The sequence below is a fragment of the Jaculus jaculus genome, chromosome 2, assembly GCF_020740685.1.
Source record: "Jaculus jaculus isolate mJacJac1 chromosome 2, mJacJac1.mat.Y.cur, whole genome shotgun sequence".
In the NCBI taxonomy this organism is placed as follows: domain Eukaryota; kingdom Metazoa; phylum Chordata; class Mammalia; order Rodentia; family Dipodidae; genus Jaculus; species Jaculus jaculus.
The window spans coordinates 93,498,724-93,515,935 of record NC_059103.1 but is presented as its reverse complement, the minus strand read 5'-3'; the positions used below and the strand labels follow the sequence as shown (position 1 = coordinate 93,515,935).

Sequence of the window (17,212 nt, the reverse complement as noted above, 5' to 3'; positions counted from 1 at the left end):
GCTTACATGCGTGTGCATATGCGTGCATCAGGGCCTCTTGCTGCTGCAAATGAACACCAGGTGCTCAAACCAATATTTGCACCTAGCTCACATGGGTGGCTTGCAAATCAAAACCATTCTGGCAGGCTTTGCAAGCTAGCACCTTTAACCACTGAGCAATCTTCAGTTTCCTCTTTTTTTAAAAAAAAATGGGATTGGGCTGGAGAGATGGTTTAGTGGTTAAGGCACTTGCCTGCAAAGCCTAAGAACCCAGGTTCGGCTCCCCAGAACCCATGTAAACCAGATGCACAAGGTGATGCATGCGCCCAGGTGGTAGACGTGCACAAGGTGGTGCTCATGTCTGGAGTTCGTTTGCAGTGGCTGGAGGCCCTGGCGTGCCAGCTCTCTCTCTCTCATAAGTAAAAAAGAAAAAAAAAGAAAAAAAGAAAGAGGATTGGAGAGATGGCCTAACAGTTAAGGCGCTTGCCTACAAAGCCAAAGACCCAGGCTCAAATCCCCAGGACCTACGTAAGTCAGATGCACAAGGTGGTACATGCATCTGGAATTCATTTGCAGCTGCTGAAGGACCCATTCTCTCTCTCTCTATCTGCCTCTTTCCCTCTCTTATAAATAAATAAATAAATAAATAAATAAATAAATAAATAAATAAATAAAATGGCATATGAACAGGAGGAGGATGGAAGCACTAGGACTTATAAAAAGAAAAGAATATCACAGTACTGTGTTGCTCAGGTTGGCTTTGGGCTCCTAATCAGTGTGACTGCCTCAGCCTGTCAAGTAGCTGGGACAGCTTTTCTCTTTGGGACACATTATTAGAAAGTTCCCCTTCTGCTGCTAAGTAGCAATGTCATCATGGGTAAATAGCTTTACCTTTGTCATGTTGTTTCCTGTTTCATAAAATGTGGAACATAAAAATGATGTCCTCACATAGTTATTGGATCAAATGAAAAAATTCATGAGGAGCTACGAATAGACATCTAATATCTGTGTAAATGCTAACATGATGATGATTATAGCCCCAGTTTTCTTTTTAAAAATGTTTTGTTTATTTTTTATTTATTTATTTGATAGAGACAGAAGGGAGAGAGAGAGGGAGAGGGAGAGGGAGAGAGAGAGAGGGAGGGAGGGTGGGAGGGAGGAAGAGGGAGAGAATGGGTGCACCAGGGCCTCTAGCCACCACAAATGAACTCCAGATGCATGTGCCACTTTGTGCATCTGGCTTATGTGGGTACTGGGGAATTGGGCCTTGATCCGGGTCCTTAGGCTTCACAGGCAAGCACTTAACAATAAGCTAAGCCATCTCTCCAACCCTAGAGCCCTACTTTTCATATCATTCCTTACCTGGGAGGAAGGCTATTTCCATATCCCATATGGCTTGCTCTAGCCAATAGTAAGTCATCAGGTGTGATCCAAGGGATGTTGGGAAGCTACTGATGCAATGAGGCTAGTCCTTGTATTTCTCTGCCATGGTCAGGCCATCAAAAATATGAAGAGAAGACCATCCCACCTGAGGCTGTTATAGATGACCTGGACCCTGGCCAAACTACAGATTTGCAGACTAAATAAAGTTGCCTTTGGGCTGGAGAGATGGCTTAGTAGTTTAAGTCTCAGTAACTTTCATTTTGATAATAGTTTACAATGTATAAGGACCCATCTGAACTTATAAACATGGTACCTGTTTTATGGCTGCAATCAACTTTTAACTATGAAAATTAGGAGTATTGCAGTACTTGGTTGCAAATAACTTGCCATCTGGAGTTGGGTCAGAAAATGCTATTTCATTAGTGCTGAGAAAGCAACCAAACATGAAGCAATTCCTGACAATATCTACTAGTCGTCTCTCAATATGTTTTCTTCTTTTCAGTCTGAAAACCTAGATTCTACTTATCCCACAGATGGCAGGTTCTGGTACATCTGAGCATTGCCAAGCTCTAGAACATTCTTTAGAGCTTGAGGATTCTGGTGCAGCTGGTTCAGACAGGACATGAAAGGCCTGTTTTGATGGGCTCTGTAATTAAACATCCAACTACCCTCTTTTCATCAGATATAAAGAGAAAAGTTTTGATTTTGTTTGAACATTTAGGAACAACTTTCTGGAACCCCAATTCAGGATCAACAAGTTCTTGGACATCTTCAACCTTTCTGAGGGCATAACTTGGATCACGTGGCAGAACCAACACAGTCTTTCCTTCCCCAAACTCTGCTGCCACCCGTTCTCTTTTCCCGCCCACATATTTAATTCCCTCCAGAAACCTGTGGTGATAGTGGGCATGTTGCATTTCATCTTCAGGGCTGGAGGCAGTATCGATCATGCCACAAGATTTACACATAGTCGTCCCAAAATGTTTCTGACGTGCATCAATGAAGAGCTGGTCTTTTGTTTCTTTATTTGAATCTCTGGTATTCACGATTTTCTGTACATTGGTTTGTTTCAAGAAGTCAGTACATGTGACAGAACCCACAGGAGACTGCTCTTCCACTAGAGATCTTTTTGTACTGACTGAAGATACACTGAAGATGGGATACACAATGGACTTGGAAGAAATCATCTTTTTCCCATCAAGCAATTTCTTGGAAGGAAAATTATTGGAAACTTCTGCATCTGATGAGTCCTATCACCATTTAATAAATGTTGCTTCCTCTTCCTTGGCATAAAAGTTGCCATGTTTTTAAAGTGAATTCCTCCGCGTCCAGGGCTTCCCACAACGCTCCAGCCGCAACCCGCGCCCCAGGAGCCTTCCCCCGTCAGCCCCGAGCAGCCACAGCTCCATCTCCTCAGAAGCGCCAGGCACCCCGCCTAAAATATTTTTATTTATTTATTTGAGAGAGAAAGAGAGAGAGAAAATGGGCATGCCAGAGCCTCCAGCCACTGCAAATGAACTCCAGACATTGCAAATGAACTCCAGACATGTGCGCCTCCTTGTGCATCTGGCTAAGGTGGGGCCTGAGGAATTGAACCTGGGTCCTTTGCTTTGCAGGCAAACACCTTAACCGCTAAGCCATTCCTCCAGCCCTTAGTTTATTTTTTTAAACATAAGATATATGTCTGAGATTTTAGCTTTTCATTTTAATTGAGTTTTGAATAGGAAACATCCAGACACAGCCCAGCACTCAGGAGGCTGAGGCAGGAAGATTACAAGTTCAAGGCCAGCCTGAGCTAGAGAGTGAGATGATATCACAAAAAGAAGGAGGAGGAGGAGGAAGAGGAAGAAGAAGAAGAGGAGGATGAGAAGGAGAGAATAAAGGAAGAAAAGGTTATATTTTCTTCCATCCCTTATCTTCTCAATGCACCCACCACCTGAGAGAATAGTTGCTGAACAGCTCTGAGCGAGTCTTCTCAGAGCTCAGCAATGTGTCAGCCCGAATTTTAATCTCCAATCCTCACAAGCCAGTGCAATTTGTAACTAATGGCCACATAACCAACCTCCCAAAGGGAATTTAGATTGTTTCAGTGTATTATTTTATAATGATGCTATAATGAATTCCCTTATATAAAGCACAGCATTGTCCACATACACAGATTATATATATCAGACACCTGGAAGTAAAATTACTTTATCAAAGGAATGTACAACTTTAATACTGAAAGAAATAAAGCATCTTTACATGGCTTCAAATGCTTTCATTTGCATTTCTGTCATCAATGTGATGAGAATGCCTAGTTTTCATAAGTGACGTAGAGTATACATCTCATTTATCTGCCAATTTTATGTGCACAAAGGTTATTAGAGTATACTTTATTTTCCTTTTTCCTACGAATGATGTTGAATGTCTTTCAGTATGCTTAAGTTTTAAGAGAACTGTTTTCCCCATGTACTAACTATATCTTTTGTTGATGTAAATTAAGTTTTCTTGTTTTTGTAGGAGCTATTTATATATTATAGAAACTAGCATTCTGTGTATAACAATATGTTACAAAAAATTCTATTAACAAATGGTGAATTCAGAATAATTGTTACACAAAGCACATGACTTTTTTTGAGGTAGGGTCTTGCTCTGGCCCAGGCTGGACTAGAATTCAGTCTCAGGTTGACCTCGAACTCACAGTAATCCTCCTACCTCAGCCTCCCAAGTGCTGGGACTAAAGATGTGTGCCACCATGCCTGGTAGAAAGAGAGAATGGACACACCAGGGCCTCTAGCCACTACAAACAAACTCCAGACACACATGCCATTTTGTGCATCTGGCTTAATGTGGATACTGGAGAATCAAACTTGGGTTCATAGGCTTTGTAGGCAGTGCCTTATCCCACTGAGCCATTTCTCTAGCCCCAGAACACATTCTTTATGAACAGTTTTTCCCACAAAACTATTTTCAGTAAAAATAATGAAGCTAAAGAAATAATGAATTATTCAGAAAATACAGCTATTATGAGTATTCTATTTTATGGAAGTTCATATATATATAACCATGTTATAAAACATAAAAATAAAACAGTACAATACCATCAGGAGGAGAAGAATATTTCCTACATGAACTATAGCTTGCACTCAGCAAATGAAAGCATTGCTCCTTGTTTCAAAAATATTTTTATTTATGGGAGAAAGAGAGAGAGCGAGCGAGCTTGGGTGCACCAGGGCTTCTCACTGCTGCAAACAAACTCTCGACACATGTGTCAAGCTGTGTATCTGGCTTTACATGGTGGGTGCTGGGGAATTAAACCTGGGCCAACTGGCTTTGCAAACCCAAGCCTTTAACCAAGTTGTACCATCTCCCCAGCTCCATTATTGTTTCTCCAAGTCTGCACTGTTTGGCTATTTTATATTTTATTTTTTATTTATCTATTTTTTTTAATTTTTTTTTCATTTTTTATTTATTTATTTATTTGAGAGCGACAGACACAGAGAGAAAGACAGATAGAGGGAGAGAGAGAGAATGGGCGTGCCAGGGCTTCCAGCCACTGCAAACGAACTCCAGACGCGTGCGCCCCCTTGTGCATCTGGCTAACGTGGGACCTGGGGAACCGAGCCTCGAACCGGGGTCCTTAGGCTTCACAGGCAAGCGCTTAACCGCTAAGCCATCTCTCCAGCCCTTTATCTAATTTTTAATTAAATTTTTTTTCACCAGCCTCCGGCTCAGACCACCCCAGCTACCCTTACCTCAGTGTCCCTGCCACCTCACTCCTGGAAGTTTCCATCCCTGGCACTTCCACCCGCACCCTATTTTATATTTTAGGAACAAACTCCAAATGGCCACTGGAATGATAAAGCTGAATAACTCAACATCTGTTTTTTTATGTTTTTTATTTTATTTTTATTTGAGAGAGACAATGGTTATGCCAGGACCTTCAGACACTGTAAACGAACTTCAGATGCATGCTCCCCCTTGTGCATCTGGCTTACATGGGTCCTGGGGAGTTGAACCTAGGTCCTTTGGCTTTGCAGGCAAATGCCTGAACTGCTAAGCCATCTCTCCAGCCTAACTTCTGTTTCTTCATCTTTGCAACTGTTGGGAGAGTTTACATTTTGAGTCTACTATTTAAATTCAGAAAAAGATATAATTCTGTAATATAAATGTGCACTGAAAGATAAATAATTCTTTTTTTTTTTTTCAAGGTAGGTTGGAATTCATTATGTAGCCTCAGACTGGCCTTGAATTCACAGTGGTCCTCCTACCTGGGCCTCCTGAGTGCTGGGATTAATGGCATGTGCCACCATGCCTAGTGATAAATAATTTTTTTTTTTTTTTTGGTTGTTTGAGGTAGGGTCTCACTCTGGTCCAGGCTGACCTGGAATTAACTATGTAGTCTCAGGGTGGCCTTGAACTCATGGTGATCCTCCTACCTCTGCCTCCCAAGTGCTGGGATTAAAGGTGTGCGCCAGTGATAAATAATTTTTAAAGGACTCGTTTGAAGTATATATTTGCATTTCAAAACTCCACCACAACACCAACACCTCTTAGCAGATCTATACAATAAGTACTAATAAAATGTGCATTTTAAAGTTTAATTATAATTAAATTAAATTGAAATTCTGTTTCCAACCAAGACAAAGTAGAAGGGACCAGAATCACCTGCTTAAAATAATCAGTAAGTGGACAAAACAGAGAAAATGTTTTAATCATTCTGGACATCAGGCAATGAAGAGCATTGACCCCTGAGAGTTGTAAAACAAATGAGGTAGGCTCTGCCATTATCTCATTTTATTGCCTTAAGAGAGTTTTCTACTGTGGATCAGAGATGGGGAACTTGAGCCAAGCCCAAGGGACTCTGGGTTGGGGATACAGAGCTATTCAACTAAGGTTTACAGAAGAAAATTGTACAGAGAGAGAACTTAAACTTGGCTGAAGATCCTGTTGGAGTGGTCAGCTGAGTATTTATTTATTAGCACCTGTGTAAAGAAATTACTAGAAGCTGAGGAGTAGAACACTAAAAAATGTTTGGAGTCATACTGCTCACACTGAAACAGGGTTGTGAATTGTAATTTATTCTCACTGTTCTAACTGGAAACCTTGTGGTTGCTTGAATGTATGACCCCATAGACTCAGGTGTTGTATTAAATTTGTAGCTTTCACAGATGACTGGGCTTCTGCGTGAGAATGAAAATACTTAGTAGCAGAGGCCAGTAAGTTAAAAAGGAGACATAAAGGGAAGAGAAAGTAAGGGAGGAGGGTACTTAATAGGTTGATATTGTATATATGTAATTACAATGATTGTAATGGGGAGGTAATATGATGGAGAATGGAATTTCAAATGGGAAAGTGTGGGGGTGGGGAGGGAGGGAATTACCATGGGATATATTTTATAATCATGGAAAATTTAAATCCAAACCTGTGTCATGCCTGTGTGCATACCCAATTAAACACTGGAAATAAAAAATTGTTTTGGTGAAAAAAAAAATTAAAAAATAAAAAAAAATAAAAATAAATAAATAAATAAATTTGTAGCTTTCGCCCCGAGCAGATAGACTCCTGCTACCGAGGGTGTGTCTCTGGGGCAGATATGAAATCCAGCCCCAAGGTGTGCAGATGTGTTTGAGCTCTGAGGGTCCTGCTTGCTGCATGCTTGCTGATTTTTGGTGTTTTTTGGGTATTTGGTTGTTTCTTTCTGTTTAAATTTGTGAAAGGGGACCAGCTTCTTCTGCCATTGATAAAACTTCCCTTGGATCTGTAAGCTGAAATAAATAAATCCCTTCCTCCTGTAAGCTATGTCTGGCTGGATATTTGTGCCAGAATTATGTAGATCTCAACTACACTTGTCACTGGTGGGGCAGAGAGAGGAGTGCAGAGAGAGATCTCGCTTCGGTGGGATGGAGTCATCTGGACTAAGCAGTATTCTCTTTCCTAAGAAAATTGAAGAGCAAGATGTCAAAGGGTAACTTGTTTCCAAGTGAATAAACCACATCCCAGAACAAAGCTCAAGGCATTTATTCAATTATGCAGCATCTGACAAGGCGATGACCTGTCATCCACTCAAAAATACTACAATGCAAAGAAACTGGGGAATATGGCTCATGATGTGGAGCAAAATCAATCCGTTGAAATATGCCTAGAATAGTGATGCAGATCAGCAGGCCAAGATGCTGAAAGTTAATGCAAGTGTAGTGCTGTCCAAAATGTGTGTCCAGAATGTGAGATACATGCAAGGTATGTAAAAAACCCAAAGTGAAACGTAGGGATATAAAAAATATAATACCTGAAATGAAAATAATGCATTACATCAAAAGAACATAGATTAGAGGTTACAAAAGGAAAGTCTGGCAGACTTAAAGATCTCTCAGTAGGATATGGCTTAGCGGTTAAGCGCTTGCCTGTGAAGCCTAAGGACCCCGGTTCGAGGCTCGGTTCCCCAGGTCCCACGTTAGCCAGATGCACAAGGGGGCGCATGCGTCTGGAGTTCGTTTGCAGAGGCTGGAAGCCCTGGCGCGCCCTTTCTCTCTCTCTCCCTCTATCTGTCTTTCTCTCTGTCTCTGTCTCTCTCAAATAAATAAATAAATAATTTAAAAAAAAAAAGATCTCTCAGTAGGATCTGAGTAAAACAGAAATACTGTTGTCTCGGCAGAAGTTTCTTGAATGTGACAACAAAAGCACATTCAACGAAGCAGACTGGAGGTGGGGAGCTGCAGGAAGCTCAGTGTCTGTACAGCAGGGGTTTACTCAAAGGGTAAAAAGTGTCAGTTCTTCATGGAGAACAATCCCAAGTGACCTCCTTTACGGCAGTGTCTCAGTAATACTGTATTACACAGGGTCTTGCTACATAGCCCTAGAACTCACTATTTCAATGAATATCAACTAACATTTCTATGACAATGTTAAATAATCTATGGATATATACTTCCATTCAGTCTATTATCAGTAAATGCTTTATTTTCATTCATTCTATATTATAAGTATTACTACCATGGTAGCAGGAATGTAAAATATGTAGTCCTGATTTTTCTAAGTTACTTTTCTTGAAATAGTTTCTTTTACAAGCCGGTATTTTTGGAATAATATCTCAAAGTGCTTTGACCACCAAGGTTGACAGTTACCAATAGCTATTTAAAAAAAAAATGTTTAAGCTGGGCATGGTGGTGCACGCCTTTAATCTCAGCACTCGGGACGCAGAGGTAGGAGGATTGCTGTGAGTTTGAAGCAACCCTGAGAGTACATAGTGAATTCCAGGTCAGCCTGGGCCAGAGTGAGACCCTACCTCAAAAAAACAAAAAACAAAAACCCACCCCCAAACAAACAAACAACAACAAAACAGTAACAACAACAAAAACACGTTTAATCATAAGAGCCAATGTGCCATTTCAGCTTTAATTTCTTGAGGGGCTCTGATGGAAAGCATTCTGATGAAATGGACATGCCTGTCTGGAGGAGCCTGACCCCTTGCTGCCCCCCCTCCAGCAGCACCACTCCCAGGGTGAAAGGGAAGGGCAGGAGAGCATTAGTCCTCACCACAGATCAAGTCTAACTTAGAATTACAGGTTCATCTTAAATCTCATTTGTTCCATAATCTGGAGGATTTCTCCTCTCACCAAAGTCCTTTGACCATTTGGGGCAATTAAGTATATATAAGTACAGATTTATAACTGTTAAATATATATTTAAACTTTTAAATTTGCAATTAGAGAGAGAATAGGTGCACCAGGGTCTCCTGCCACTGCAAATGAGCTCCAGATTCATGTGCCACTGTGTGCATCTGACTTTACGTAGGTACTGGGGAGTTGAACCTGAATTGGCAGGTTTTGCAAGCAAGCAGGTTTTAACTGCTGTGCCATTTCTCCAACCTGGATTTATAATTTTTTTTTTTTTTGAGATAGGGTCTCATTCTAGCCAAGCTGACCTGGAATTCACTGTGTAGTCTCAGGGTGGCCTCAAACTCATGGTGATCCTCCTACCTCTGCCTTCCAAGTGCTGGGCTTAAAGGTATGCACCACCACGCCCAGCTTGGATTTATAATTTTTAAAAGCATTTTTAGGGCTGGAGAGATGGTTTAGCAGTTAAGCGCTTGCCTGTGAAGCCTAAGGACCCCGGTTCGAGGCTTGGTTCCCCAGGTCCCACGTTAGCCAGATGCACAAGGGGGCGCACACATCTGGAGTTCGTTTGCAGAGGCTGGAAGCCCTGGCATGCCCATTCCCTCTCTCTCCCTCTATCTGTCTTTCTCTCTGTGTCTGTCACTCTCAAATAAATAAATTGGAAAAAAAAGTATTTAAAAAAAAAGCATTTTTATTGATAACTTCCATACATATTGATATTATATTATGATTGGATCTGTAATTTTTGAAATTTATTTTAAAATAATTTTAAAACTTTTAGTTTATTTTTAATATATTGCACACTGCTCATATTTCCATCAGCTTATGCTCTTATGTTCCCTCTTCCCTGCCCTCCATTCCACTGGGGGCCCTCCTCAGTGGGGTTATGGTTAATCAATATGGGGTCATGAATGCACCAGTCAGTCACTGTCAGGAGGGGACAATGCCTCAGAATATACCTGCCCACCCTGTGGCTCTTACAGTCTGTCTTCCCCTTCCTCTACAATGCTTCCTGGGCCTTGGGGCACATGTTACAAATCTTCTTTATGTTGAGCTCTCAGCAGTCTCTGCTTTTCTGCTTTGATTAGTTTTGAGTCTTCTCAGTGTCTACTACCATTTCCCTTGTGGAAGATTCTCAGGCTAACCATGAGAGATTTTTTTAAACTTTTTAATAAAATATATTTTTTAATTTGTATTTATTTATTTTACAGCGACAGACAGAGAAAGAAGGAGGCAGAGAGAGAGAGAATGGGTGTGCCAGGGCCTCCAGCCACTGCAAACGAACTCCAGATGCATGCGCCCCCTTGTGCATCTGGCTAATGTTGGTCCTGGGGAATCGAGCCTCGAACCAGAGTCCTTAGGCTTCACAGGCAAGCGCTTAACTGCTAAGCCACCTCTCCAGCCCTTTTTAAACTTTCAGTGATGGTAAGGGAGCATACACGTTGAGGAAAAACACATTGGGTTTCTTTGCTCGGGCTAGCAATACATGGTTGGACACTGTTGAAATACTGGGAGTTGGTAGTGACCGCAGGTCCCAGTCAGCCTCAGGATCAGCAGAGCATCAGCATTTTCTTGCTGGTGTGTTCTGGGTATTGTGCTTTCACTAGCCATCCATGTCAACAACACCGCTAGCACTTTCAGAACATCATTTGACAAGCTACATAAGATAGTCATCACTTCAGTTTAAAAGTATCTTGGGCTAGGTGATTTTGCCCAGTTACAGGCTAGTGTGCTTTGAGCACTTGGGTGACAGTGTGTTCAACTCTGAGATATATTTTGATTCAACAATATTTCCAAGTTATGATGGGTTCATAACAACGCAACAACACTGCAGGTAAGTAGAGTCTTTAACATTCCCTTCTTTTACATTTTCTAAGTTAGTTTAAATCTTGCTTATTTCCCCACTGGCATATCATCTTTCTACAGTTTAATTAAAAGACTACTGAAGGATCAGATCAGCTTTGCTACTCTCTTAACAATGTATCTTACATGTCGAAGGAACTTGGCAAAGGTTTTCATTGATTTAATATGGCACTAAGTTATAGTGATGAATTAATCAAATTCTTCTTCAGTTCAATGCCTATGTATATACATAAGCATATTAGAGCTGTTTCCTTAATCTTATCACATTATTAATGTAAGACACCTGTTACTACATAATAGCATTCTTAATAATGGACCTTCTGCGTGATAGAAAAGATGATGGCCTCAAAATAGAAGAGAGACATCAAAACAAAAGAGATTCAGTGGAGGGAGGATTTTGGAGAGGGAAAAGGGAGGGTGATGGGAAGGGATTATGATTATGTTACATTGTTTATATTCATGGAAGTTATCAATAAAAACGTTTTAAAAATAACAGCCTAATGTAACATGTAAGTCAAGATTAGGTTTTAAGATTTCCCTACATTTTTATAATCTTTGAAATGTCTCCTTGAAAGATTATGCATACAGATTAGACTACTTACCCCCCACACCGCAGAGCCAAGGCACAGGACAAACAGGGCAGTGGAGATGAGTTTCATGGTGGTGCTCCTTCTTGGGTCTCTGCAGGGACTGTTCACCCAGAGAGCCTGGCGATTTAATTTTTAACCTCTGAAGAAATATTTAAAAAGAGAAATCCTCCTAAAGGGCTTTGTACTTTTGAACTCTTAAAGGATTTGGCTAATATCCAGAGTTTTACCGTAACTGAAACCAAAAACTGCCTTCCCAGTTAATAGCATCTGCGGTCGACCAATAAGGACTGTTTGCACCAGGAAACTGTGATTGCTCCACCTTGGTAGTGACAATGCCTCAATTTTGTTGTCCAGGATGAGAAATTACCCTGGAGGAAAATGCTTATGTCTTTTGGTGAATAAAATTGTATTTATTTGGGGTGGAGAGATGGCTTAGCGGCTAAGCGCTTGCCTGTGAAGCCTAAGGACCCCGGTTAGAGGCTTGATTCCCCAGGACCCGCGTTAGCCAGATGCACAAGGGGGCACACGCATCTGGAGTTCGTTTGCAGTGGCTGGAGGCCCTGGCGTGCCCATTCTCTCTCTTTCTCTGCCTCTGTCCCTCTGTCGCTCTCAAATAAATAAATAAAAATATTTTAAAAATTTTTATTTATTTATTTGCTTAAGGTTGAAGGCTAGGAGATGTTAAAAATATATTAAGCTGGGTGTGGTGATACATGCCTTTAATCCCAGCACTTGGGAGGATCGCTGTGAGTTGGAGGCCACCCTGAGACTACATAATGAATTCCAGGTCAGTATGAGCTAGAGTGAGATGCTACCTCGAAAAACCAAAAAAAGAAAAAGAAAAAAATATATATATATACATATATATACATATTAAAATATATATTATGTTGCCGTATATATGCACACATATTCATAGGCACTTGCACATGCACACATGTGCCCACACACATAACAACACACACACACACACACACACACAAAACCCCATATATTACATTGAAAACTACGCTAGGGCTGGGGAGATGTTTCAGTGGTTAAACACACACATAACAACACACACACACACACACACAAAAAAAAAAAAACAAAAAACATATATTACATTGAAAACTATGCTAGGGCTGGGGAGATGTCTCAGTGGTTAAAGACATTTGCTTAAAATGCCTGCTGGCCCTGATTTGATTCCCCAGTACCCACATAAAGCCAGATGCACAAAGTTGCACATCTATCTAGAGTTTGTTTGCAATGGCCATAGGCTTGGCTCTCTCTCTTGACTCACCCTGACTGCAAATAACTTAATAAAATATTATATATAATATATATATATATTATGTATAATATATATATATATACACATACACATACACATACATATACATATATACACTAAATAAATGAAGAACTCTGAAAATAAAACAATAACCAACTCTGTCATGCATTAGTTTTTAGGCTGAAGAGATGGCTTAGCGATTAAGGAGCTTGCCTGTGAAGCCTAAGGACCCAGGTTTGATTCCCTAGTACCCATGCAAGCCAGATGCACATAGTGGTACATGCATCTCGAGTTTTTTGCAGCAGCTGAAGACATTCTCTGTGTGTGTGTGTCTTATAAATAGAATATTCATGGGCTGGAGAGATAGCTTAGTGGTTAAGGCGCTTGCCTGGGAAGCCTAAGGACCCAGGTTTGATTCCCCAGTACCCACATAAGCCAGATGCACAAGGGCGCACATCTGTTTGGAGTTTGTTCGCAGTGGCCAGAGGTCCTGCTGTGCCTATTCTCTTTCTCTTTGTCTGTCTCTCTTCTCTCTATCTCTTTCTGCCTATGGACAAATAAATAAATAAATAATAATTAAAAAATTAATATTCTCTGGCACAAGATACTTTTTAAAGCAACTGTTTTTGTCTCAGTACAACCTATAGTGAAGGATTCATTTGTATGTATTGAACAAATTTGTGTCAGCAAAGATGCTATCAGATTGGATTCTCTAGAAGCAGTCTGAGACAATTTGGGGTACATGGTGCTTGTCAGCGATCAACACCTATAAAAAGGAAGAAGAATAGACAAGCAAGAGAGAACAGAGGAGAAATAGAACTTCTCTGCAGGTCAGCAAAGCCTCAGCCTGCCCATGGAGCATTCTAGAGAAATGTTAGCTGTCAGTGTTCCTGTTTCCAGCAGCAAAGACTGGTCTGTCACACCCTGCCTTGCCAGTTGTCTAGGCACAGCAGCCTCGCAGGTGACTCTGATCTCTGTGTCTGGGGTAGACACTGAAAGGTCTGGCCATTGTTTGCTATCAGGAGGTATTTTTCTGACATCTCTTTGCACAGAAAGGTGGCAAGATCTTCCTTGGAGGGGCACCTGAGAAACTTACCTGTGTCTTTCAGTCCACTACTTGCAGCTTTCTGAGCAACTCCAAGAACAGTAACTTCAAAGTTCCTGAGGTCTCTTCCTGAGAGAAGACATTGAAGGGGAAGTTAATGGTAGAAACACAGACCTTGCAGTTGATGTTGGGGCTACAGTTGGTACTGTGTTTCGTACCATCAATTCCATATTCCTTTCATTCTGAACTTCCACCTCACTTACCTGATGGCATAGTCTACAGCCTCATCTCGGAATGGGTTGAGTCCCTGGGTGCTATTCCTTTGTTTTACTGTCACAACAGCCATCCCAGTAGATCATGAGTATGGATTTCACACATATTCCTTCCAGTCCCCACTGTAATAACAGCAGCCCTCCTTCCCCAGAACAGCAGAGTTCATTAGCCCCATCAAGATGGTGTCATCTCTTCTTTCCAGCTGCTCTCTACATGCAAGTAGCAATATGTGCTTGCCCATTTGTTCAATGGGATTTAATATATATATATATATTTTTTATTCACTTATGGAGTGGTTGGGGGAGCTGCACCAGCATCTCTTCTGCAGACAAATGCCAGACTCTTGTATTACTTCTTGCATCCGGCTTTGTGTAGGTGCTGGGGAATCAGACCTAGGCTGACAAGTTGTCAGTGGCCGCGCTCCTCCCCGGCGGGCAGGTAGTGCTGAAGGAAGGAACAGGCCCGCTGGTTCCTCCCGAGGGGTTAGGAGAAGGATGAGCATCCGACGACTCAAAACCTCTCCTAGTCACCAGAGAAAAACCACACTGAGTTGGGAGTCTTGTGGAAGCAGGAACTCACAGGAACTTGCTTTTTTGTTATAAGCAGTTGCCTATATAATGTTGGGAACGAAGGTGGGGATTTTAGGATGGGGGAAGAGGTAAGGGCCAATAGTAAACTGTGACTATTGAAATGATCATTTCAACTCCTGCACGGAAGCAGCAGGTAAGAAACCATTAGGCATCTTGCTGAATCCTAGCTGGCCAGAGACAGGTGGCAAACTTTAGCTAGACTCAGGAAGTTCCATTAGGCCTCACAAGGCCCAATAGCCAGCAAGTGCCTTTAATCAGTAAGCCGTCTCCTCCCCAGCTTTTTTTTTTTTTTTGAGATAGGGTCTTGCAATGTAGTCCTGGCTGGCCTAGCACTCACTGTGTGCAAGAATGGCCTTGAACTGGCAGAGGTCCTATTGCTTCAGTCTCCTGAGTTCTGGGATTAAAGATGTATGTAACCACACCTGGTTTAATAGGATTCTTGCTGTGCCCTTGGTATACTGGGGATCTGAACTCTAGTTGGAAGGTGTGTATAGCAAGTGCCTTTAATCACCAAACCATCTCCCAGCTCTAGGAGTGGAAGTTCTAAGCTTAGGAAGAATAGAGGAATACAAAAGGAAAATACATTCATATATCCAAACTGTATTTAAAAAAAAAAAAAAATTTTTTTTTTTTTTTGGTTTTTCAAGATAGTATCTCACTCTAGCCCAGGCTGATCTGGAACTCACTATGTAGTCTCAGGGTGGCCTTGAACACATGGTGATCCTCCTACCTCTGCCTCCTGAGTGCAGGGATTAAAGGCATGTGCCACCATGCCCAGCTCTATATTCAAATGTTTACAACAAAATTATAATTAAAAAATTTTTACAACAAAAAAATGAAATGAACTAGTTTCACAGCTGAGGGTATTAAAATTTTAAATGAATTAATAATAAAAGGAAATAATAAAGATACCATTGATAGTACATAAACCAAAAAGTAAGAAGGTGTAGGCTCAATAAATAAATAGTCATTTTGAGAAATAAAAGAATAAGCCAAGCCTAGTAGTGTACATTTTTAATTCTAGCACTCAAAAGACTGATGTAGAAGGATTGCCATGAGTTTGAGGCCAGCGTTTGCTACAGATAAGGTCCAGGTCAGCCTAGAATGAGACGTTGCTTTTAAAAAATGCTCTTAGAAAATGAAATATATTTTTTTTAATTTTTAATTTATTTATTTGAGAGTGACAGACACACAGAGAAAGACAGATAGAGGGAGAGAGAGAGAATGGGTGCGCCAGGGCTTCCAGCCTCTGCAAACCAACTCCAGACTCGTGTGCCCCCTTGTGCATGTGGCTAACGTGGGACCTGGGGATCTGAGCCTCGAACTGGGGTCCTTAGGCTTCACAGACAAGTGCTTAACCACTAAGCCATCTCTCCAGCCCAGAAAATGAAATATTATTGAAAATATCTATTTGTTAGTTTTCAGCAATTGATGGTGCTTTGTTGTGTCTGCTGGAAGTCTACTGCCATTATAGGGATTCTCATTATCCTCCCTGAGAAACTGTTTGTTCGCTTCTCTAGGTATCTGAACAGTCTGTTAGTGATGATAGCTTCTGTAAGGGGTCTACTGTGAGCTTCCTGTAAGGGGAAAATGGGCTGGTTATCAGAAATACTATTGAAACAGGGTGGGCTGTGGGTGGAGGGGGTTGGGTATTTGTCTTGAGAATTAAAAACTATGAAACACTTTTGTACACAACTGATTTAAAAAATTTTTAAAAACACATTTTTAAAGATGCTGAAAAAAAATGCTCTTAGAATGGACTTTTTTAGGGGGCTGCCCAACATTCAATAGCTTTAATAGGTTTCCAATTTTCTTTGGGGAGTTATTTTTTATTTATTTATTTAGGAGAGATTGAGAGAGAGAAAGAGAGCGAAAGAGAGAGAATGGGTGTGCCAGGGCCTCTAACCACTGCAAGGGAACTCTGGACACATGCACCACCTTGTGTATCTGGTTTATGTGGGTTCTGGGGAATTGAACCTTGGTCCTTTGGCTTCGTAGGCAAGCACCTTAACCACTAAGCCATCTCTCTAGGCCAAAGCCTCTCTCTTGCTATGTCTTAATCTCGAGGTCTTAAGGACTAGACCAGAAAAGACATGTACGAAGTGCTTACCATGGCAGTGTCAGCACCTGCTTCAGACTGATTCAGCCATGAGGTAAATGAAGTTCTTTCTCTTGTCCCCACCTCTTTTTTTTCTTCAATTCTTATTAACATCTTCCATGATTATAAAAAATATCCCATGGTAATACCTTCCCTCCCCCCACTTTCCCCTTTGAAATTCCGTTCTCCATCATATCCCCTCCCCATCTCAATCAGTCTCTCTTTTATTTTGATGTCATGATCTTTCCCTCCTATGATGGTCTTGTGTAGGTAGTGTCAGGCACTGTGAGGTCATGGATATCCAGGCCATTTTATGTCTGGAGGGAGCACGTTGTAAGGAGTGCTACCCTTCCTTTGGCTCTTACATTCTTTCCGCCACCTCTTCCGCATTAGACCCTGAGCCTTGGAAGGTGTGATCGAGATGTTATTCAGTACCATGATACCTTCTGAGTTGTCTCAAGGTCACTGCCATCTGAAAAGAGAAGATTCTCTACCCAAAGTGAGAGTAGCATTAATATAA

At 41.2% G+C, this 17,212-nt stretch overlaps 1 protein-coding gene across 2 annotated transcripts in view; it reads right to left on the bottom strand.

The window, feature by feature from the left end:
* Positions 1-11,530, bottom strand: part of Cfi (complement factor I) — a 46,617-nt gene extending 35,087 nt beyond the window's left edge. The window contains exon 1 of one of the 2 annotated variants that reach the window (XM_045143819.1): positions 11,426-11,530. In XM_045143819.1, the coding sequence (XP_044999754.1) occupies positions 11,426-11,482 (57 nt within the window). In that variant the 5' untranslated portion in view covers positions 11,483-11,530. The remainder of the gene's footprint in view (positions 1-11,425) is intronic. The other variant, XM_045143818.1, reaches the window with a different exon arrangement.
* Positions 11,531-17,212: the final 5,682 nt, after the last annotated feature.